The sequence below is a fragment of the Pleurodeles waltl genome, chromosome 2_1 (genome assembly GCF_031143425.1).
Source record: "Pleurodeles waltl isolate 20211129_DDA chromosome 2_1, aPleWal1.hap1.20221129, whole genome shotgun sequence".
Lineage (NCBI taxonomy): Eukaryota > Metazoa > Chordata > Amphibia > Caudata > Salamandridae > Pleurodeles > Pleurodeles waltl.
Genome location: NC_090438.1, coordinates 640,249,977 through 640,275,220, shown reverse-complemented (window position 1 = coordinate 640,275,220; position 25,244 = coordinate 640,249,977). Strand labels below are relative to the sequence as shown.

Below are 25,244 nucleotides of genomic sequence, written 5' to 3'. Positions count from 1 at the left end.
GGCATTGTAATTGGCTATGGACATCTGCATTTACCTCCTTTCAGTTCTGACATTTACAGATATTAACTTCCAGTGGAATAGATCTGAGGACTTATTTCATTCTACGATGAGGTCCAGCATAAACAATACATTTATAGCACCGAAACTGGTAAGATGTAGAATACAGAGAGTTTTAAGTTGCTATGAGACTGCACTTATCTGAGAAGTTTATGTTTTTGGACCACCAAAGTGCTCTTGGTTTTGGTGAAATGGGTTTCTCATTAAAATGACATCTGAAAGAACGGATAGGTTTTAAAAGGGTACTTAGGCTTAACACACAGGCAATGCTTTATATCCCAACATGGACTTGCAAGATGATGCAGGACAGTGGAGAGGTTTTGTTAAAAATGTTTGCAGTAACCCACAAACATCTGAGGAGAGAAATTTTGTTTAATCACATTTAGAATGAATATAGCTAACGTAGACCTGAGTTGTAAAATGGCTAATGCTTGTCATCTTGTTTCGTGACAGGTGACATTATGGTGGTCATTATGACCTTGGCAGTCAGGTTACCGCCATGCCAGCGACGGCGATAGTACTGTCGCCAGGCCAGTGGTAATGATCGCCAAATAATGATCATGGCAGTGATCCCTCCCATAGACAGCCAATGTACCACACCAACCGCCAGCGCGGTATGAGCACTGAACATGGCAGTAGCCACCTACAGGCAGGCAGAAGACAAGGATCCACCCACCATATTATGACATAGCACACCTTCAGGATTTTCGGGGCTGTAGCAACACCACCAAAAGCCTGGCGGAAACAGATCATATTAAAGGAGACAAACACCTCCAGGGACACACAGGAGCTGGCGGCTGCCATGGAACTCAAACTGCAACCCTTCCCGATGCCGTACCACGCCATGGCCGTCCTGGAGCACAACGCCGACGAAGACAACGACGGTGAGTACAGCCACCTAGCACACAAGGGAGGGAAAGAGGGTGGGGAGAGTGACACACACACCACACACCACACACCCAGAACCAGCTGCAGAGTAAATTGACAGTAACAGAACCCACGAGCAGAGAAAGTTAGGACACATACCTCTGTTCCAACCACTGTATTCTTGTTGGATGAATATTCAAAATGCAAAAACATACAAAACTGCATATATACATACATGCAGGCCCAAAGGCCATTCCAAAGTTACAAGTGCCCACAGTGCAAAGTCCAAGCCCCAACTTGACTCCTGACATTGGGACTCCACCATTTAGGGGCATCATGTTAGTAATGGGGAGGCAGCTCAGGAGGGAGGGGAGGTTGGGTGGTATATGGGAGGGGGCTCCCTGCCCTCTGATTCTGGAGGGGGCGCCCTGCCCACTGGTTCTGGAGGGGGCTCCTTGGCCTCTGGTTCGGGATGGGGCTCCTTGGGCTTAGTTTTGGCTGGGGCCTCCTTGGCCTTGGATCTGGGTGGGGCCTCCTTGCCTTGGATCTGGGTGGGGTCGCCTTGGACTTGGGTGGGGCCTACTTGGCCTTGGATCTGGGTGGGGCCTCCTTGGCCTTGGATCTGGGTGGGGCCTCCTTGGCCTTGGCTCTGGGTGGAGCCTCCTTGGCCTTGGCTCTGGGTGGAGCCTCCTTGGCCTTGGCTCTGGGTGGAGCCTCCTTGGCTCTAGGTTTTGAAGGTGGCTCCATGATCTTGTTAGTCTGTTTGGGAGGGGGCGGCACTTTAGCACTGCGTTTTTGGGGGGGGGGGGGGGGGGGGGGGGGGGGGGGGAGTATCCTTGGTGCAGGGGGCCAGTGTCGCACTTATTTGCCCCTTAGTGGCAGCTGGAGACTTTGGGGGTGGTGAGTCTAGGTGGTTGAGGTACTGGGCTGGGGGGATGGGACCTTCCTCACACGGCCAGGAAGGGGGGCAGAGGGAGGGAGGGAGGGGGGGAAGAGGTCAAGGCGGTCGAGGAGAAGTTTCTTAGGGCCAATGGGGCGGGATGTGGGGGGAGGGATGGGAGTGGAGATAGAGGGAGTGGTTGTAGGAGGAGGAGGTGTGCTGGACTAGGGGGCAGGTGCATGGACAGTGTGCATGTGTGAGGTAGATGGCTGTTGGGTGTCTGAGTGTGAGCGTTTCTGTGTTTGTGGAGGGAGGGTCAGACAGGGTGGGGGAGGACAAACATGATGTGTGGATGTATGTTGTGGTGGTGTCTGCAAATGAGGTGGGTGTGCTGCATGAGGTGGTGGTGGTGACTGCGCATGTGGTGTGTAGGGTGCATGTCTGTGGGTCTGCTGTTGTGGTAACTGGTGGAAGGCTGTGCAGGTGGCAGGTTCAGGGACTGTTGATGCAGTGCATGCAGGTGTGAGTGGGGATGTGACTGAGGGAGGAGGGGGATACAGTGGAGTCCGTGGATGATGTGTGTGCATCTGTCTGTTGGCTGTGTGAGTGCTTGTGGCCTAAAGTGTGCTGCCTCTGTGAGACTTGTGTGTTGTATTGGGTGCATGCTTGTCAGAATGTGTGCGTGGGATGGGTTGAGGGTGAGGAGACTGAGAAGTGGTAGTTGGAGGGGGGATGGATGAAACAGGGACACTGGCTGCCGTCAGCGAAGAGGCCAGAGCCTGGAATGATTCTGTAGAGCCACCAATCCACTGTGAATGCCCTCCAGGAAGGCATTGCATTGATGCATCTGGGATGCCAGCCCCTGGATGCATTCACAATTGTTGACTGCCCTCCAGAGATGGTTCTCAGGAGGTCAATAGCCTCCTCACTGAGAGCAGCAGGGCTGACTGGGGCAGGGCCTGAGGTGCCTGGGGCGAAGGAGAGGCCCACCCTCCTGGGTGAGCGGGCATAGTTAACTCGGTGGGGGACTACTGGGAGGGCAGTGCTGGTACAGGGGTAGCGGTAGAACCTGTAGCTGGGGTGGTTCCAGAGGGTTCCGCCACCACCAGGGAGCTCCCATCGGAGGAAGAATCAGAGTCAGTGGTATCACCTCCTGTCCACACCTTGGTGCTCCTCTCACCCTCCATCCCACTGGTCCCCTTGGCATCTGTGGACTCTGTCTCCTGGGTCCCAGGGTCTGCAGCTCCCTCGCTCGCCAGTGCCCTAGCTCCTTCGCCAGATGGTGCTAATACACACATGGACAGGATGACAAAAGGAGAGGGGGGAGAAAAGGAGCACATGTTAAATCACAGCACCAAGAGCACAAATGGCATACACATCACCGTCACACACTGAGACTGAGAACGGGCAGTACGGACCACACTGCCATAGTATTGGCTAAGTGCCAAGGCAGGTAGGAGCCAAACACTGCTAGCTACACACCAACTGGAACCAGCTAAGCCCTGTCTGACATAGGAAGCCAGCTACCTAGCTATCACAAACATGCATTTCACCCTATTAACCTAAGCAGGACCACGAAGCAATGTCGAAACTGGCATATTGGGGCATCCACTAACTAGTGGAAGAGTTTCCACTCACTCAATGCCCAGATGGTGTGCCTCGCTGACCAGTACATCTCCCAAACCCCATGCCAAGCAGCAGACGGTTGTCAAACACACTGTACTTACCTCCTTGTGGCTGCTGTGATGCCCTCAAGTGCCCATCCTGCTCTGGGTAGACCACCGGCAGAATGCGGGCCATCAGGGAGGTCAGGTTCCGAAGGGCACCCCTCCCTCGTTGGGAGTTTGTCCCTAGCTGGGCCTCCGCAGTCTTCCAGGCCTGTCTCAGGTCCTCCCACCGTTTCCTGCAGTGGGTGCTCTGCCTGCTATAGACCCCCAAGGGTCTGCACATACTTGGCGATGGCACGCCACAACCCCTTCTTCTGATGGGCACTGACCTACAGAGGCAACACAAATAGTGGGACAACATTAACAAGATAATCCAGCCTGTCACACACATGGCCTACAAAATGCATTTATCCCCTCATCAGGCACTCACATGACCCGTACCCCTGCATTAGTGCTGCCACCAGCCATATCCCCCCATTTAACACACTGCCAGCCTACACAAAATCTCCATGCAGCCATGACGCATGCAACGTACCCATGGTGTACTCACCTGTCGGTCTGGAGGCCCATACAACTGCCCATGCAGGGGTAGGACCCCATCCACAAGCCTCTCCAACTCCTCTGACGTGAAGGCTGGGGCCGTTTCCCCTGCTGCACGAGCCATGGCAGGTTCCAGACAGGTCACAGCAGCACACGCAGTGGAGATGTCAGCCTGGGGAAAGTCAGGAATCAAGTGATGTGGTAGAAACAAAATGGTGGTCACGTCCGAGGTGGTGAACACCGTCACCGCTGATCATCATTGGTTCCCATACTCCATAGAGGGCTATGTTAGCCATTGAGGAATTGCACGGCGGTGCAGACCACCTTCTGCCATGACGCAAAAGCCAACAGAGTTAGGTCACTTCCACCTGTCCGTGAATACAGGACAAGTGGTTGCCATTTTCTAATGCTAGTACACAGGTACAGATTGATAAGTGTGTCATTGTAGTTAAATGTTCTCACCTATACAATTCCAGTGTCTAACATGCTCTGTGTACACTGCTGTAGTGTGTTCATGTTTCCTGTAGTCACTCCCTTCTTACTTTTGGGTCCCTTAGGTACCAACCACTGCAGAGGAATAGGAGGAGGAGGCAAGCACCCGTGTACAAACCCCTTGTGGACTTGGCTACACTGGAGGACAGGCACATCATACTCGCATATCATCTGGACAGGGCCACAATCACAGAGCTGTGTGCACAATTGGAGCCTGACCTGCTACCTGCTATCCGTAGCACCACAGTAATATCCCCTCTTGTGCAGGTACTCTCAGTGCTCCATTTCCTGGCAACTGCCTCTTTCCAGGTGACAGTGGGCTTGGCTGCAGGAATGTCACAGCCAATGTTCTCTATTGTGCTTGCAAGGGTTTTGGCAGCCTTGCTCAAACACACGTGCAGCTACATCGCATTCCCCCAGGTAGATGATTTACCCATTGTGAAGGCTGGATTCTATGCAATGGGACATATACCACATGTAATTGGGACCACTGACTGTACCCATATTTGCCTTTGTCCCCCCCAGGACCAATGAACAAGTGTACAGGAATCGGAAGAGTTTTCACACACTCAATGCCCAGATGGTGTGCCTCGCTGACCAGTAGATCTCCCACGTCACTGCCAAGTATCCTGGGTCGGTGCATGATGCCTTTGTTCTGAGGAATAGCAGTGTCCCACAGCTGATGGCACAACTACAGAGGCACAGAGGTGAGCCTGAGTCCCCCCCAAATGTATGTCAGTGTATGCCTTCAGGAGTCATGGCCCATGCCATTGTGCAGGGCTAATGCGAGTCCCTTACTTCTTGCAGGTGATTCCAGCTACCCAAACTTGTCCTGGCTCATAACCCCTGTTATGAAACCCACAACAGGGGCTAAGAGCAGGTATAATGATGCTCATGGGTGTACCAGGAGGGTTGTCGAAAGGACCTTTGGTCTCCTGAAGGCTAGGTTCAGGTGCCTCCATCTGACAGGTGGATCCCTGTGTTACCCCCCTGAGAAGCTCTGCAGAATTGTTGTTGTGTGCTGCACAATTTGGCCCTCAGATGGCATGTGCCCTATCTGCAGGAGGATGGGGTGACAATGCAGCAGTGGACACTGAGGACGGTGAGGAGGAGGAAGAGGAGTAGGCTGTGCACAACAGGTCACACGTGATCCTGCAGTACTTCCAATGGCACTCAGGTAAGACTGTTGAACTAAACATATCTACATTTTAGTGTTGTGCTGTGTGACTGTAGCATAATGCAAGTCATTACCTTTGCATCCCACCTGAATGTCACCTATGCCTTCCCTTATTGCAGATGTTGCTATGGTTACAACAGGGTACTGCTGTGATGTGTACAGACCGTTGAAACACATTTGTAGGATGGGTCAACATGTTACTGGACATTTACACAGAATCATGCAGTTCAATACAGTCCTATAAATTGTACATTACCTGTAGATAAAACACTATTATTCAAGTTGCATCCAAGGGCGTTTATTAAACATTTGTTTACAATGCAATGTGCAATAGAGTGGGGTGATGGTTGGGAATAGTCCACTGTAGTGGTACAGTGTTTGTAGCAGAGGTCCAGGGGCCACAGGAAGGAAGCAATGGCTTTTCAAAGTGGACAAGGTGACACAGTAGAACACAAGGGGGACATTCAGGAGAGACTCATTTCCTGGCGGTGGTCTTTGTTTTGGCAAGTGTCTCTGGTGTCTGTCTGGGTAGCAGGGACCGTTTGCGGGGTGGTTCATCTTCTGCAATGGGAAAGGTGCTGGTGGCCTGTGGGTCCTGTGGCAGGGCCTCCTGTCCACTAGCTGCAGCAGATGTGGAGGGTTGGTCAGTACACGGGCTAGTGGAAGGGGCCCGCTGGTGTGCTGTGTAGTCCCTCATGATGTTTGCCATGTCACCCAGCATCCCTGCAATGGAGACCATGGTGGTGTTCAGGGCCTGCAATTCTTGACTGATCTCCTGATGGTGTTCTCCCTGCAGCCGCTGGTTCTCCTGCATGATGTTCAACACCTGACCCATCTTGTCCTGGGATTGTTATTATGCCCCCAGGACATTAGTGAATGCCTCCTAGGCAGTCTGTTCGCTGGGCCTGTCCTCCCCCTGGCACACAGCTGTCCTCCGACCGTCCCTGGCCCCCTGTGCCTGTGTCCCCTGAATGGTGTACCCACTGCCACTGACCCCTGGACCCTTATTGTCTTGCCTGTGAGGTGTGGACTGGTGTCCCTGTACAGGTGCGCACACTGTTGATTGATGTGTCCTGGGGACAGAGGTCTGGGGATGCTGGGTGGCTGCTATGGTGTTGGATACTGAGGGGGGAGGCTCTGTGGTGGACTGGGTGTGGGCTGGGGTAGCCGACTGACCAGGGGTCCCTGATGGGCCAGGGAGTATATCCAGAACCAGAACTCCAGAGTTCCTGTCATCACTGGGGGCATCTTCTGGTGGAGGATTGGGTAGCAGTGGCACCTCCTTGCCTCTGACATTGGCTGGGGCACCTGGATTTAAGTGGTGTATTATGCTACATGTCTATGACATATTCTGCATCCCTAGCTTCCCCTATATTATTGCTGTTGCCCTGCCATCTTTATTTGTGTATGGTGATGGATTGTGGGATTGGTAGTTCTCCGAGCTGTGCATGCATTGGTGGTGGGTGTACATGCAGGGCTGGAAGGGATGTGCATGCAGTGGCTATGGCATGCATGACATGACATTTAGGTTTGTTAATTGTGGTGGTGCACTGTGTGGGGTGGAGTGGGGTGATGAGTCAGAGTGGGGTGATAAGTCAGGGTGGGGCCCGAGATGGCATGGAGGTATAGTGGGTGATAGGTAGTAAATGTCAACTCACCAGTGTCCAGTCCTTCGGCAACTCCAGTGAGTCCCCCAGGATGCAGGATTGCCAAGACTTGCTCCTCCCACTCTGTCAGCTGTGGGGGAGGAGGTGGGAGTCCACTGCCAGTCCTCTGGATAGGGAGCTGGTGCCTTGTTGCTATGGAACACACTTTCCCGTACGTCGTTTCAACCTCTTCCTTATGTCGTCCCATGTTCGTGGATGCTGTCCCACGGTGTTCACCCTCTCCACGATCCCCACGCCATAGCTCCATCTTCCTGGCAATGGATATCTGCTGTACCTGTGCTCCAAACAGCTGTGGCTATACCCTGACTATTTGCTCCACCATGACTTGCAACTCTTCATCGGTGAAACGGGGTGCCTTTGAAGGGACATGGGTGTTGGGTGGTGTGTGTAGGTTGTGCAGGGGTGATGTGTGATGTGGTGTGGTGTGTGGTGCATGTCGGCTGAATTGGTAGTTGTGATGTGTGTGCAGTTCTCTTTTGGATTGTCCTCCCAAAGTGTAGCCATCTTGTCGTGTTTGCAGAGGTTTGTGGGTGATGTGGGTGGGTGTTTTATAGTGCGTGTGTGTATTTGTGTCAGGTGTGGGTTTTTTGTTCTTGCCAATGTTGTCTTGTTTTGTTTTGTTTTTGGGTGGACATATCCGCCGCAGCAGTGTTCACCGCCTATGGTTTACCATTGTTGAATGTCCACTGTGGTGGTTCATGAGTCATTATTTGGAGTGCGTTGTTTTGGTGGCGTAACGGTATGGGTGGCAGTTCCGTCAGTTTATCATGTTCAGTAGGTCTGGCGGATTTGTGGATGTGGCTGTTTTCTGTCGGTTTTGTGTGTATGTGTCATAATCTGGCAGACGGATGTTCACCTCCGCTGCGGTATGTTGCCAGCAGTCACCGCAGCGGTATTCGGTTTTTCCCTCCAATGGCATAATGAGGGCCTATATGTGTAGGTGAGCTGGAGTTCTAATTGTCAAACATGATATTCAGTTCCCTTATTTCGCATGTGAAGAAATGTTTTCTTTTTTTGTGATAATCATGGAATGTTTGACTGTAAAATGTTAGATCTTGTGTGTTTAGGGGCAGATGATTTCAGTTTTAAGATAGAACAGAGCAGAGTAGAAGATCTTGGAGTACTCTCTGTTGGAGAGAAGACTAACTTTCCTTTGACCTTTACTCAAGGGGCAACCTCAAGTTGGTTCCTCCTCTGTTTTATAAGATTTTTATTTAATTTGAATTGCATATTAATAGAGGCATACACATTTTTGATTAATTATTTATACTACCCTGATTTTGCTTTCTGGAAACCAGGCTCATGGGGGGGAGAGGGGACACTAATTAGGTGATTAACACTGCTCTTGGTCCATCTGATAGCAGTTTGCATGGCTCAAATTAGTCACACTGAAAAGCGCTAACAAATCAGAGTTCAAATTAAGTTGTACAACGAAATTTGCAATAGACTGCCAGCTGGAAGTTAGCTACTGTACATATTTTCTTAATTAATTTGGATGACTATCCAGGGTCAGAGACATCAGTGATGCAGCTAGTGCATTGTTATCCGGACCCAGAGACAAGGTTGGGGCCATCGTATTTATTGGGTCTCCCTGGGGCCTGGTTCTGTTGACTGAAAAGGCGTGGGTAAGTGTCAGAGACAGACACACAGGCCCTGGACAAGGAGAGATAACACATGCAAGCATTAAGAGGCTATGTGGATACAGTGCTCACCATGGAAAAGACAGAAAAATGATTATTTATAAAGAAAAGAAGGAGAAAGAAGGGTGGAGACCGAATAGAGAATAAAAGAAAACAGGACAGCAGTGACAGCAAAGAAAAGGAGGATAGCCATAAGGGAGGCAGGTAACATGAAAGGAAACCGGTCCAGAGTGGATATAAAGGTGACGACAACCAGAAATATGAAAGAAAAAAAAAAGAGGATCAAGATAAAAAGAAGGGAAGTGATAGAAAGGATAAGGAAATGGAGCAAAGGGGATACAAAGAAAGAACAGTGACAGAGAGAGAACAGGACACAATACAGGAGAAAGAGAATCGAAAGAAAGAAATGGGATAGGATTGGATGGTAGAATAAAGGGGGCAGATAAAAGAAACAAAAAAATTGAGAAAAAAACAGGAGAGAAAAGCTGAATAGAAAAGGATGAGAAGAAATAAAGGATGAAAGGAGACAGCAACCAAGAATGACAAAGAAAATAGAGTGTGGGAGAAGAGAGATTTGAATTAAGTAAGAGTAAGGCCAGATTTGCAAAGAACAAACGAAGATGAGCTATAAAGGGGAGATAAAAAGTGGACTAAGTAAAGGGTGAAAGGATGTGAAAGTTTGGAAAAGAAGCAAGGTGGAAGCATATAGGTGAAAAATATTAAAAGGAGGGTGCAGATGAGAGGAGAAAGGGGCAAACTGAAGAAAAACAGGTAGAATTAGTAGCTCATAAGTAGAGGTTTTTCTGTCATTAGTGAAGCGGGTGCTGTAGCACTGGTGCCCAGAGAAGTAAGGATCTATCTTAATATGGATCCAGGGGTCTGAGTCCCACAACACCTTTGCTACATCACTGCAACTATCCGTGCCATATACGTAAAACAATATTAGCCAATGACAATGGGCGTCTATGTGGAAGGTGCTGTCCTAAAATCAATACATAGCAATCCTGTTCCATTTTTCATCATGTTTTTTGTTGTTTTTTTTTTTTTTTTTTTAACACTCAGCTTGACCGAATGTTTTGTACTATGTTGTATAGTAACAGAATAAGGTGCTAATCATGCAACACTCTTCTATGTTCAGTAATTGCCTATAAGTCTTCACCTGGAACAGGAGGCTTGAATTCTGAAGACGGGGCAGGCTTCCTCCTGATATTACCTATTAGATTAGAGAACCACAGCTCACAAGGACAAGTCAGTTATGATGAACGTAGTCATGAGAATCAGAGTGAATTTTGCCCATGAACTGTTGAGTAAATAATGAAAAGCAATAATAAGAATTCACATGCAAGACTGCCTCACCAGCCAAGAAAAATGTAATTATATTGCCCAGCTGGAATGGACATTGTGTTTTAGTGAGTTTGGGTCAGAGCAGATCAAAGCCCATGATGCTATTACTGGTATCATGGCAGCATTTGAGGGTGCATCCCAAAGACAAAATGAAGTGAACAAACCAACCACAAAATGTCATAAACCTGGGTGATGCTACAAAGATCTACCCTGCATAGTATCAGGTGGCTATTTTCAATGTCTTCGTAGGTTTCTGCTGGACCCTGTTGTTGCCTTACGCAAAATACCACCTCACAGTATTCTGCTCTTCTTGTGCTTACCTGCTGGACATATGCCAGGAGAGTTCAAGAGGTGGGAACTTTACCTGCCTATTAAGACTTCCCTGCTGAGGACTGGTACAACCTATAATCTCCCACCATACATGGAATAAAGGGATAGGAGTAGGTGAGGATACCGGGAGGAGGAGAAATGGCTGTGAAATAGAAGACTACCTAGACAGTCCAAGGTTGGACAAGGAAAGAGTACTATGTATCCTTATAACCTTTTCAGTAGGTAAGTGGAGTAAGGTTTCTGAAGGAAGGGAAGAAGGTGGTTTTATGAGTAAAGGGTCATGCAAGCAAGCCAGATTTAAACTGATAAACTTACATTATTTTTCACAGGTGAATGTCAGATTTCTACAGTGAGCGAAGCAGGACACATATCCTGACAAGCTTCCTTTCTCTTTCACAGAGAGAAGCCTTCCTGAATGCTAAAGCAGATCTTCTGAAGTGTAAATAAATACTGCATATCATTTAAGACATTTGTGTTTTGGGGTGATACCAACTTCATTTTTGATATAATAAAGTAAATAAAAAGCATTATAATGACTCAAGAGTTTCTAAGCCACAACAGGCCTAAGGTCAGAAATCTGTTTATCCTGCAACTTCTGAAAGAACACAGCTGTACATTTGTCTATAAAAATTCAATCCACTTCCTTGGCATGCCAAGCAAAGTACATTTAGAGACCAATTAAAAACTCTTAGGTCTAGAGCTTCGATGTGGCCTCACCGATGGTAACCTCTCAAATGCATAGCCCACAAGAACAATGTCCATTGCTATGGGGAATGTGCAATTACATCAACAATGGCTACCGCAATGATATGGTAATTTACTTGAGTACGCAAGCTGATACTTTGAATTAAGGCTATAGAACCAGAGGTTTATTGACTTAAGGGTTTCTGGTCAGTGTGAATGGGAAGGTTAGCTACAGCTGTGCCTTCTGCATTGGAGTCACGTATTAGAAATATTTAATTTAAAGGGTTGCCTATTAAAATATCTCTAACAAAAAGAAAATTAGTCCAGCACCCGGCCTTCCAAGCATTACAGCATTAGGGATCTTTGTCAGAAAGTCTATTTGCATTAATTCATATATTCCTATTACTGTGATGATATTGTCATTGCACGGTAAATACAAAAAATAATTTCGCAATTGGATTTAGACTAGCTGAGAATCTACACCCCGACAACAAAGAAAGTAAGGACCATATATCAAACATGCACATGCGGAAGTTGGTAGGCTTGTGCTGGACAATATTATTTGTTTGTACCAAAATTAATTGAATCAAAGACACTGCAATGCCTCAAGACCTGATCTGTTGAATACCAACATATTCATAGGTTAGGCTGAAAGGGAGTAAGCCCAGGTAATGAGCAACCATAGAGATTCATGACGCAATGGTGTTGTGGCAGAGGAACATCATTTAAAAAAATAATAATATGGAAAGGATTACCCTCAGAATGAAAGAATTATCAATGGTAGTGCAATCAGAATGACATGCTCATAACCCTTACTTTGGCGTTCATTTATAAGTCTTTCATCTTCTTAGATGTAGATTTGTTAATTGAGAGTGGTACAGAGGAGATTGGTGAGGATGAAACCAACAGTAAATACTGTGTTAGAGGCTGATTATGGGCAAACTAAGAGACAAGCTATATCCCCTATGGGGGAATTATTGAAGCCAAAATGACTGTATCGTGAGAAATAACAGCATATAAGAATGGAATAAATTCGAAGAACATTTTCTAACCAAATGATACAGTAAGAAGGTGGGCAAATTAAAGAGGAAAATTAAACAGAGGCCTAAACTTTGAACAGTAGGCCAGGCCCATCATAAAATTTAATTTAGAATATGCACAGATTTAGAAAATTCTGAATTCGCAATTGTGAGTGAGGAAATGGGGTTTATTCTATGGTGTGGTCATGAGACCTAACCATGTAATACACTACTAACCCCAATAGGACCAGTCAGGTTTTGTTTGTCAAACCTTAGCTCAACACTGGGAAGCGGTGGCTTCCAGTAGACAGGCTTCAACAAAGAAGTAAGTGTAAAGCATTTAAACAGCAAATAGCAATTGAAGAAAGAATCATGACTCATAAGAAGTCTGCAACGAGTTTATAAAAAAAACAGATGTTTTTTAATGAAGTCAGGGACACAAAAATGAAAACGATCCAGACTGTTCCGGAGATATTTACTTTTTTTTAAAAAAGAAACAGTAAATCACAACTCTTCTCTTAGCTGTGATCAAGCATTGGCAAATTCGACAAATTTAACACTTAAAAACTTTTTTAGAAAACATCTGTCGAAGTGGAATGCTGTCACTTTAATATACTTTGGGTGACTACCCCCAGCAGGGAGCTAGTCAGGGGGACCACCATGGTACAATGGAACAGTTACTGTCACAAGAAAAGCAGTCTTCAGTCCAGTTGCATTGTTAGCGGGCAGTTGTCATTAACGTCTATGGAGTGGTCCTGATGCAAGGGATACAGGATACTGAAGAGGCTGTGCAGTCAATGAGGGTCTTCCTGGGGCAGCTACTCAGTCAACGATCTTGGTGGGGCAACTTGGGCCACAAGGGTCGATGTCCCTCAAAGTCCCCTTTGGTTCAACATTAGGCCATTCACCACCGGTCACGGCCAAACCAGTGGTTTCCTCTACCTGGTGATAACCCTCCTTCTAGGTGACCAAACTACTCATCAGCTCTTCCTGGTCCAGCAGACTCAGATGCAACTTTTTAGTGTCATGAATTTGTCTTTCGAGTGGTGCTGCGGCCAGGAGCAATGATCCAGTAATCTGGGCTACCAATTTGCACAAGCAGGCCAATTTAGCTTTTGTAGCACTCTGCTGCCAATAGAAGATCAGCCAACTGACCGTAGGAGTTTCTGTTTCTGGATGGGCTTGAGGGATGACTTCTCGTCGTACAGGATATATCGGACACAGCCCTTCTTTACTAGCCAAAGGAGCAGCATGTGCATTCCTCCTTTGGTGCAGCCTCTCTTTGCTGTGACCTTGGTGCTGCAGTGCAGTCCTGCTTCGGTCCTGTTCTTCACTCCAAATGAGATCGAGCTCTAAGTAGCAGGGGTGCCCCCTTTTATGCCCAGACAGTGCCCTCAGTGGATGTTGGGGGTCACTAGCCAATGGGCTACGAGGTTCTGTCCCGCCTGATGACAGCTTATTAAGAGTGGCATCTAGCTTTCTCAGAACGCTCTATTCTGCCCACTCCTAAGATGTTGCCCCCCACCCCTCCTCTTGGGGTGTGTATAGCTTGAAGCCTACCGTAGAGGTGTGGCTTCAAGGAAAAATCAGTTTGGCCAGTGTTTCCACCTTTCTGTCCCTGACACCTACCAGTCTACCCAGAGAAATGAGCAGGCCCTATTGTGGATGTTCACCATTTTCCCTTCAAAGGTGGCTTCCCATCTGAAGCAAGAATTTTAGGTTAACATCCTTTGTGGCATCCTGCAAAGAGGAGTTAAAGCCTCTTCCAGCTGCAGGCCTCTATTGTTACCTGCTCAACAGGGGTGAAAAGAAAAACGTTGGTGCACACTCATATATTCATGCAGTATATAAATAACAAATAAGTTACACAAAATTCATGGTACTCAGAGGGAGGGTTCACCTCACACGCTAAATTTACCCAAGGGTTTATGTACAACAACAGTCCTCGAGCACACGTCATAAAAAACTGAAGTCCTTGGGTAGTGTCACATATCCAATCTTTTATTGGTGTGCTGCCCACTGCCAGAACATGTTTTGTCACTCAGGCATCCTGCCCCATGACTTCCTCAAGGCTAAAAACAGAAATAACACCTTTATTTTACAAACATTCAGTGCCTCATTATGAACATGGCGGTCACCAGACCGCCAGGGTCACAGTCGCAGTCGGACCGCCACCAAAGTGTCTGTCGGACCACGACATTACGACCGTGGCGTAGCCACTACGGTCGGACCACAGACACCACCAGCAGACAGCCTGGCTGCCTCGGCGGTTATAATCCTCCAAGGCAGCACTGTCCTGGGGATTATGAGTCCCCATTCCACCAGCCTTTGTATGGCTGGTGAAAAGGCGGCGTCAGGGGCCCCATAGAGGCTCCTGCACTGGCCATGCACTTGGCATAGGCAGTGCTGGGGCCCCCATTAGCAGCCCTATCATGCTTTCCACTGTCTGAATTATGGGCAGTGGAAACTGCTGCACCGCCACATTGACGCTGGCTCCAATACGAGCCGGTGTCAATGTTAAGGCCCTCTTCCCCGCAAGGCCGGCGGTCAACTCCTAATAGGGCTGGCGGTGTTCAGGCTGCACAGGAGGCCTGATGGCGGTATGAGTTTGGTGGGCGCCAGATGCCGCCCGCCAAATTCATAATGGGGGCCTTAGTCATTTCTGAAAAAGCACCACATTGTAATAGAAAACAATTTCAAAATCAAATTCAATCCAATGTTCAGTGGAAACCCCCACCAATACAGTATAGAATTACAGCGATCCAATCATACCCATTTTAGATCATCATTAAATAAGACCAAAGTATTAAAACACCCTATGTGTCTGTTATAATATCCACGTGTCAACACCGGAACCAAGGACTTTAGTTATTTTTTTGGACTTTATATGACGTGTGCACAAGGATCGTTGTTGCTCTATTGTTACTGGTCCTGGGAGCTGTTTACAAGTCTTCCCAGTTGGGCAGAAGGCCGTATCATGGCCAGCCTCTGCAAATGGCCATTGGTCTATGTGGCAAATTTCTGAAAGTTGCATGTTACAAGTTATATTAAATTTGACTTGGGCATCCTGTCTGGTTTAATGTAAAGAGTTGTTTGATACCTTGAAGTAGCAACTTTAGCCGTCCCATTCAGGAGTGAGCATGCCTGAGGTGTCAGTGGATAACCCTGCAATCACTAATTTGGCCACTAGCCTCTCACTGAAAAAATAAAATTTCATGTTTTTCCATTAGAACATATAAAACACATGTTCCACTCTTCAATATGTTGCACCCTGCCTTGGGACTCAATAGGTCTTCAGAAGGGGTTACTTACCAACATTAAAAAGAGAGGTTTGGGCTTTGCCACTGTTTTAAATGACAAAATCCTGTTAGTAGTTTAAAACTGCTCTTCCCAGCTGCAGTAGCAGGCTGGGAGCCACCTTTTCCTCTTGATACACCCAGGTTAGCACAACCAGGGTTGCAGTCTCTGGGGTGACAAACTAACTTACAGGCCCTGTGTACTCCTGGCACCATATACTAGGGATTTACAAATAAATTAGCTTATGGCAATGGCTTGTAGACCAATCAAACATACATGATTCAAGGGCCCGGGCACTGGCACTGAAGTCTGGTTAGCAGGCCTCAGTGCACTCAGAGTCGAAAAACCAACAGCATCAGTCCAAAACTTTGGGGTTGATCATTCAAAAGGAGCATTTCCTTGCAATAATGGCATCTATTAACTCTGGGTGATGAGATCAATGTATTACCAACAAACCTCAAACAACATTCAAAATAGCAGATACATATAAAAGCACACATCAGACTCAGTGATACTATACTTTCGTGGAATCACAACTGTCAGAAACAGAGCTTTCCTAACTCTCCTCCAGTTTATTTTTAAATATTGATGTCAAATATGTTGTGCATATACAAATAATAAACAAGCTAATTTTGCAATTATGGTGAAAAGAAGTACTTCAATACACAATAGTTCATTAATTACAATACTGCACAGTGTGTGTGTTTTGTTTAATAAAGCCTATTTGCTCTACCTTTTTGCCATCCAATGAAAGGTGGAAATATCATTTCAGGGCCTATTATATTGATACATAATATCCTTTGGCAATCCATATCAAGACAGACTGATCAAATGTGCTTAATAACCATAAATGTTATGTGTAATGTTCCAATCAATTGATCAGAGATGTGGTTACATGGAACAGCATAAAAAAGGAAAAGGGTCTAACAGAATATATGTGTGAAATAAACTGAAAGTATGTCTGAATTATTCTATGGTGTCATATGTTTCTTTTCAAAATGGCCGAGATTAAATATGTATAAATATTTGGCTATGTACAAAATATATTGCCATGAGTATCTTAAGGGTCATGGTTTTGCATTGGAAGTTTGTTAAAATTAGAAAGCATAATAATATGAAATTACTTTTTATTTTAATTTTTTTCCCGCCTTGAAAAAGCGACATTAAAGTTGCTAAATGTGTGTCGGATGAGGAAATGTCGGAATGAGAATCTGGCAAAGAAATGTGCATGTGACTTAACTAAACTTTATTAAGAAAGAGATGCACAGATTTAGCATTGAAAGCTGTGCTTATAATAAATCAGATTAGGCCCATACACTCATTCAATGTTTCATTATGTGAGTGGCACATTGCAATATCCCCCAACCGCTATCTTAAAATGGATATTTTTAAGGGCTGTGAAATGTTATTAAAAAAGAAAAAGTGGAAGTAGTAGCCTTACAGATGTCATGATTTGTCTTTACACTGCAGTCAATGTAACGAAGATTTTAATAGATATGTATTACAAACATCTCACCTGATGAGTAGTCAGCTCGAACATCGTTAGTGCTTTCCTGGAGGGCAGGCTTGTTATCATGGGAGCTGCAGTCCTCAAATCCACTCGAGGTTCTGTCTGAGGAACAAAGGCTCTCCCTTCTGCTTCTCTCGTTGTGCTGCCTGGAGCTAATGACTGGAGTGAAGGAATCTCTCTGCAGAGTACAATAATACATTATTTCTGTTAACTGCTAGAATAAAAGTTTTTTGCCTAATTCGTCGGGATCAGGTGTCTTGTTCTACCATTCCTGACCAACATCACAACACTCTCAGACTTAATTTGGCAGTAGCAATCAAGTACACTTGCTGGGCCAATGATACCTATGCACCGAAAATCCAGAGCAATCTATTTACTTAAAAAGCACTTTAAGTGTACATCCGCGAGGACTCTAGTAAAGCGTATAAAGAACATGTAAAGCTGAAATTAATGCTAGATCAATATATCCTACTTGAGCCCTGTGAAGATTTATCCCGGGAGTGACTACCACAAACATATCAAACTCCAGAAAACCTGATTTACCAGTTGTTAGGGTTTATATTCTCTGCTGTGGTCCCTCCCATCATAGTCTTGACGGCTAAAGTTTTTTAGATAATAAATCTAAATTTTGATTCTCATGATGCTAAAAACATCCCCGTTGTCTAAAAAAAAATATGCGTTCAAATCTGATCAGCTAAGCTGTTTTCTGATTCTTAAGCACTTATTAATTTATATGCATTTTCATACAAACAATGACTGTGTATATCAGTTGCCTATTCACTGAAAAATAATATACATATAGTATACAGCATGAGAGTAGTGTCAGAATTGGTTAAGGCTGTTGGCTTTGGAGACATCACCCGGGCCATGCTTGGAGCCGGAAGATTTGAGAACGCACCAGAGCAGAATGCCAGATTTACCGAATTTGGAGGCTTGAACTGGTACTAAAAGATAGAGCAAAGTGTATTGGAGGCAGTGGGGATCGAAAGCTAAACTCACAAAGTGAAGAATGCTGTGTAAACCAGCGCAGACATCAGAGTGAGAAATCAGAGTCTGCATCAATAGCCCTACAAGGAAGAGGAGCCTTAGTGTGCTGAAAGGAGAGCATTAGCTAGAGAGCATTTGCAGACTGCCTCGAGCCGGTGGGAACGAGATAACTACACAGCAACCAGGAGAATTCGCCTCACACTGTAAGATGCCCACGTAAAGCACCACAGCCTTTATGTGAAGACTGCAGTTCTTAACGACGTAAAAGATGGAGCCCTGTCTTCTCCACCAACAACCCTGCTTGAAGGATATGAAATTCAGTTAACCAGCACTGGGTGGGCATTTCAGGAAAAATAACAAAGGCATCCTGAGACTGGGACAGGTGTAAGACATTAAAGATGTTCTATGGTTGCATCAGGAGGTTTTAGAGAGAAGCCCTTAGAAGTCCCAAAATAAGGTGTAATTGGGGATATTAACCTGAAGTAGAGTACGTGTTCCATGATAAGACACTATAGACTTGGGGTGTCATTACAACATTGGCGGTAAAAGCCGCTTACCGCCGTGCAGAAGACCACCAATACACCGCAGCGGCCACGGAATTCCGCCACAGCTATTATGACACACATCACGGAAACCACCGAAATTGAGACACCCACACAAGTCCACCACACCAAAAGTCAGTGATAAACTGGCGAAAACAAATCCTCCACCGTCACGCCAACAGAAACACGCCCATGCCATTACGACCCACGAATCCACGCTGCGGTCTTTCAACCGCGGTATTCCATTGGCGGTACACACCGCCGCGCTCAAAATACACACACATCTCCAAAACACCGCCACATTGGACAATTCAAAATACACACACCTGATACACATACAAACACCACTCCCACACACCCAACACAATATAAAACACACACCCACATCACCCACAAACCCCTACGACCAAAAAATAGAGACGAAGGCGACAGAGAGAGCACAGCAATAGACAACCTCACCACACAGAGGCGCACAACACCATCACCCACACAACATCCACACACAAAACACCCCACACCACTACACATCACCACACTCATCACCACATACACCACCCCACACATCACCTACACCACCCAATGGCACGCCAAAGACACCCCAGGTTTTCGGAAGAGGAGCTCAGGGTCATGGTGGAGGAGATTGTACGGGTAGAGCCACAGCTATTTGGATCACAGGTGCAGCACACCTCTATAGCTAGGAAGATGGAGCTATGGCGAAGAATCGTGGACAGGGTCAACGCAGTGGGACAGCACCCAAGAAATCGGGAGGACATCAGGAAGAGGTGGAACGACCTACGGGGGAAGGTGCGTTCCGTGGTCTCCAGGCACAACATCGCGGTTCAGAGGACTGGCGGCGGACCCCCTCCCCCACAACTAACAACATGGGAGGAGCAGGTCTTCACCATTATGCATCCTGAGGGCCTCGGAGGAGTCAGTGGAGGAATGGACACTGGTAAGTCAAATCTTAACTATCATATCCCCCACCCTACCTGCATGCTATCACACACCCCCACCCTCACCCCCTCCCCATCACTCCAACTCCTCACTAATGTACTAATAACACAAACCACACATCCCAACACCAAGCCCTGCATGACACAACAAAGCATGGACACCCATCACTAAAGCATGCCCACTGCACATACCCATAACAACCCCTAACCATCATCACACAAGCCCCCACACAGGAATGCTAGCACTGGGGTACACGCTCACCCACCCATTGCACACCATGACACACACACATGCAATAATCATGCTTTTATACCCCTGCAGGACCACTACCTAACGTCACCAGACAGGAGGGTCCAGACATCTCTACCCCACCCACGTAAGAGGCCCACAGGGATGATAGCAGCTCTGGCCAACTGGATCCAGATGACCAGCCCAGACCATCGTGGGCCTCGGGACAGTTGGTTCCCCTCGCACAGGCACAGCCCAACACTGACCTTCCACCCTCTAGAAACACCAGTACAGCACCCACCCAGCGGGCCCATACCTCCGTCCCCAGGACACGTCAATCAGCTGTGTGTCCACCACTACAGGGAACCCAGGATAACCCACCACCCCAACAACAACAGGGACCTGGGGGCAGTGGGCACACGTCCAGGGGACGGAGGCACAGGAACACAGGGGAACTGGGAGGGATGCTGTGCGACAGAGGGCGGACAGACCAAGGGAACCCACTCTCCACGAGGCCCTCTTCTCCATCATGGGAGCATACCACCACTCCCAGGAGACGATGGCTACGGTCCTGGCCAAGTTTCAGGAGACCAAGCGCATGCAGGAGGAACAGTATTTGGGGTTCAGGGAGTAACTAAGAAACATCAGCTCAGCCCTGGGCACCATCGTAGGGGTGCTGAAGGACATACAGAACACCATGAGGGACACCGTGGCACTACAAGGGGCCCCTGACACTAGCATGGACGATGAATTGTCCACCACCTCCGCCGGCACTAGTGGACAGGACGCACTGCCACAGGACCACCACACCAGCACCCCACCCCCTGCAGACGGAGAACCACCCCGCAAGCGGTCCCTGAGATCCAGGAACAGGACAGACCACGATGGCAAGACCCCCGCCAAAAAATGAGACCACCCTGATTGTCATCCCACTGTCCCACTTTGTAACCCTGTCCATATTGGAACTGCCCCAGCTCCACTTCCTATGTCCATATGGGCAGTGCACCTGTGAGACTAATAGACTGGACTCTGCCATGGACATTCCTCCACCATCACCCATCACCATTTTACCACCACCTCCAATAATTAGCACTTCAATAAACACCCTTGAAGCCCAAAACAATCTGGAGTCAGTCTGTGATTTGGAAAATGTGTATTAGCTATGACAATGGCAAAATCCGTTCTCAATAGTAATGTCAACATACCTATGTCACACATCACAAGTCCATGAAGGATGCAAGCAGATGACACACGTTGGTAACCACGCCTGTGAAACCGTAATGGAAATGTACAACTCAGTTACCAAATACTGCTTGAAATTGACAGACAGGATAGAGGTAGAAGTGTGAAAGTAAATGTATTAGTAGAGAAAGTGTTCTCACCTGTGTGTCACTGGAAATATTGCTGTATGACTGAGTCCCTGTTGTCAATGTCTTCTTCCTCAGCTTCCTCCTCATCACTGTCCACAGGCTCCACAGCTGCCACAACACCGTCATCTGGACCATCCTCCTGCAGAAAAGGCACCTGGCGTCGCAAAGCAAGATTGTGAAGCATACAGCAGGCGATGATGATCTGGCACACCTTCCTTGGTGAGTAGAATAGGCAACCACCTGTCATATGGAGGCACCTGAACCTGGCCTTCAGGAGGCCAAAGGTGCGTTCGATCACCCTCCTAGTCCGCCCATGGGCCTCATTGTAGCGTCCCTCTGCCCTGGTCCTGGGATTCCTCACTGGGTCAATAGCCATGACAGGTTGGGGTAACCAGAGTCCCCTAATAGCCACACCCAAAGCCTCTGGAGTTGACCAATCACATTAGGGATGCTGCTATTCCGCAGGAAGTAGGCGTCATGCACTGAGCCAGGGAACATAGCATTTACCTGCGAGATGTACTGGTCTGCCAAACATACCATCTGTACATTCATGGAATGATAACTCTTCCGGTTCCTGTACACCTGTTCACTTCTGTGGGTGGGGGGGACCAGAGCTACATGGGTCCCCATCAATGGCACCTATGATGTTAGGGATATGTCCCAGGGCATAGAAGTCACCTTTAACTGTAGCCAAATCCTCCACCTGAGGGAAAACGATGTAGCTCCTCATGTGTTTCAGCAGGGCAGACAACACTCTGGACAACACGTTGGAGAACATAGGCTGGGACATCCCTGATGCCATGGCCACTGTTGTTTGAAAGGACACACTTGCTAGGAAATGGAGCACTGATAGCACCTGCACTTGAGGGGGGATTCCTGTGGGATGTCGGATTGCTGACATCAGGTCAGGCTCCAACTGGGCACACAGTTCCTGGATTGTGGCACGGTCAAACCTGTAGGTGATGATTAAATGTCGCTCCTCCATTGTCAACAGGTCCACCAGCGGTCGGTACACCGGAGGATTCCGCCATGTCCTCACATGTCCCAGCTGACGGTGCCTAGGAAGGACAACAGCGACCACAGAGTCAAGCAATTCAGAGGTATGTACCCACATCTACACAGAACACGAAACAAACTCCAAAAAGTTGTCTGTAGGTGTGTTGAGTCCAGGCCTAGGTATGTGTGATGCAGTTGAAAATGAAGCCATGTCTCTCTAGGTTAGTTGTAAACACTTGACCAAACCAATTTACAAGAAAAGGTGGTGGCCTTTAAGGGAGGCGCTTATTCAGCTCAGCCAAATATTTACTAAACACTTGTGTTAAAGACCCATTTGGTCATGGTTATATATAATTAATAATAAACACCTTCAGAACCAGTGGCATCCTTCTAAAAGATGTAATACTATCTCCAATGAACCTTAACATGAAACTATCAAAACTAAAACTAACCATGGCCTATATTGGTCTATATATGAAGCTATGGCCATGGGGCAGAGAAGGGGTGGATTACTAAGGCATAAAGAGGGCATTGTGACCCCAGCCCCCCCCCCCCCCACCAACCTGGCACACAATTATACCAAGTGACACTAGGAAGATGTTAGCACCTGGGAATCTTCTTGAGAATGGACCAGTATCAACCCTGAATACAGTTCCTTGTGGTGTTTTGTCCTACAGTTCTTCAAGACCACACCTGTTTATTAAGTGTATCAGTACGGAATTGAATTGATTTAATAAAAATATGATCAAATGGTACCTGAAATGCAACCACATGCATCCTGTGGGTCCCAACATACCCCAGATTTAAAGTTGAAGTTTCATCTAAAATTTTAGAGCTCGATTTAAAAAACAAAACGGGCTGGGATTAAAATTTATAAACAGTGCAACTAAATATGAAGCAAAACAATACAACTGGACACAAATATTGCAGTTCAGAATTGTGTCTAAAGATACAATGCATTAGTAATGGAAATCAAGCCTACTGTGGCCCAAGAGGCATTGCTTGAGAAACCCCAAAAAACAAATACAAACTTGTGATTTGACAAAGGATGACAGGCTGTAAAGTCAGACCCACATCTGTATGAAGGGGGTATGAGGGACAAAACATTAAGTCTGACAAACAGCAGTAAGAAGCAATTGCAACAGAGGCAATGGGTACTCTCCAGTGAAAAAGACAACTAAAAGAGTTCAAAACATTGTGGAACATGGTGGCCAATGGCACAGAGAACTTCCCAAGAAACATCAAAGCCAACATTTTGTTAGAAATGTAACAGGTTTCCACAAAACTTCATATGTACAATCAATAGATCAAAGTAAGCTTCAAGGTCAACAGGTAATGGAGAATACTAACATAATTTGTGCAATCTCAGCGACGACCAAAAGAAATAAGATTCACTCAACACTTAGGGTGGAGTACCCCCAGAACTAAAAGGGCTCTAAAAACTACAAAGTTCTGGGCCCCAACATTTTTTTTTTGTAATGACATTTGTTTTCTCACTATTCGTCAACAAAGAGTCCCATTCAGAATCAAGGAAACAAGATTGGCAGTATCACTCCACAAAGAACACAAATCAAAATTCACAAGTTACAATAGGTCAACTAACATGGAAGAAAAGATTGATTCAAAAATCTTTTTAGGCCATGTAGAACATTAGCTGGAAGAAAATAACATCCGAAATGAAATACGCAAAGGTTTCATGAGCGACCAGTCAGCAGTGGAACATATTTTCACCTTGTGTGTCTAATACATACATTTTCACAAGTGAGACATCTGTCCCTCTTCAGGAATTTGTTTGAGTGCACTAATGTCTTCTGCTTTTAAATTCTGATTTCCTTTGGGCAAAACAGGTCCAGCTGAATATGCACTTAACCCTCCTAAGAACAATTATAAACTTTTAGAACAAAACAACTCACCAAGTGATATTTGGAGCCAGTGCACACAGCTGCATGAAATTTGCAAACAGCCAAGAAGTTAAAAAGGATGCCTTCTCATGTCACATTCCAATGACATTTATGCAAAAATACTGGAAATCTCCTCAGATGGTCCATATCTTCCACTTCTACTGTAAGAAGACAAATCTATTGTTGTAGCCCAGACATAAAATGCACTACAATTGAAACTCACTGTAGTGGAGAGATATTGTTGCAAAAAAAAGCCAAAAGGAAACCCTTCAAATTCACAAATAATAATCGGGGTGCCCTTCTCAAAAACACTTTGATTGTGGGGCCAACACATTGTCATGACTGTCATTATAGTATCTAGGAGTAAGCCTGTCTGACACCCTAAGGAAAAAAAAGATTCTGAAAGTAGCATTGAGCAGATCAGATCATGCCTCCAAGGTAATACTCCAGTTTGCAAGAAAGCAAGGGAGTGCCACCCATAAAATCAAAAATCAATTTAGTCATGATAAACAAGCAGGCATTCTTTGCATGGTGTGCTAACATTTGGAGTGCAGGAATTGGTGGCACACTGATAAGATTGCTAGAACAATGCCTCTGAATAAAAATATTGGTCTACTCCAATGTATCATGGCACAATGCCTACCAGATGACCTGAGAATGAAGTCCATCCAGGAAAAGGCCTTCATCGTACATGCTTGTGTGAATTTAAGAGGAATTACCACAAACAACTCAATGACAGAGGCTGAATTCACATTTTTTCCAACAAAGAAAACAAAATGATCAAACTAAATGATCAAACACTGAAAGATCTGTGTAGTGTTGGTCTAATGGAAACACTGAACCTTTTCCCAGAAAGGAGGAAGTTAAGAAGAGTTTGAAGAAACACCAACCGCAGAGAAGCTTAAAGAGGGTGTATACTAAAGCATATTAAAAACATGTTGCTCAAGCTAGAAATTCTGGTGAGAGACAACCAGCATTCTTACATCAGGAGGAAAATCCAGCTGAGCAAGAAGTTCTTTCTGTCAAGTTGTAGCATTGCCCCAGTCAACAAAATTTCTGACAGAAAAGTGCAATCGTCATCTCCAGCCTGCCCAA

At 46.4% G+C, this 25,244-nt stretch overlaps 1 protein-coding gene across 1 annotated transcript in view; it reads right to left on the bottom strand.

Annotated features, from left to right (window-relative positions):
* Positions 1-25,244, bottom strand: part of PKD1L1 (polycystin 1 like 1, transient receptor potential channel interacting) — a 1,079,023-nt gene that overhangs the window by 338,873 nt on the left and 714,906 nt on the right. Inside the window, exon 48 of the mRNA XM_069216140.1 lies at positions 17,178-17,349. Within this exon, the coding sequence (XP_069072241.1) occupies positions 17,178-17,349 (172 nt within the window). The remainder of the gene's footprint in view (positions 1-17,177; positions 17,350-25,244) is intronic.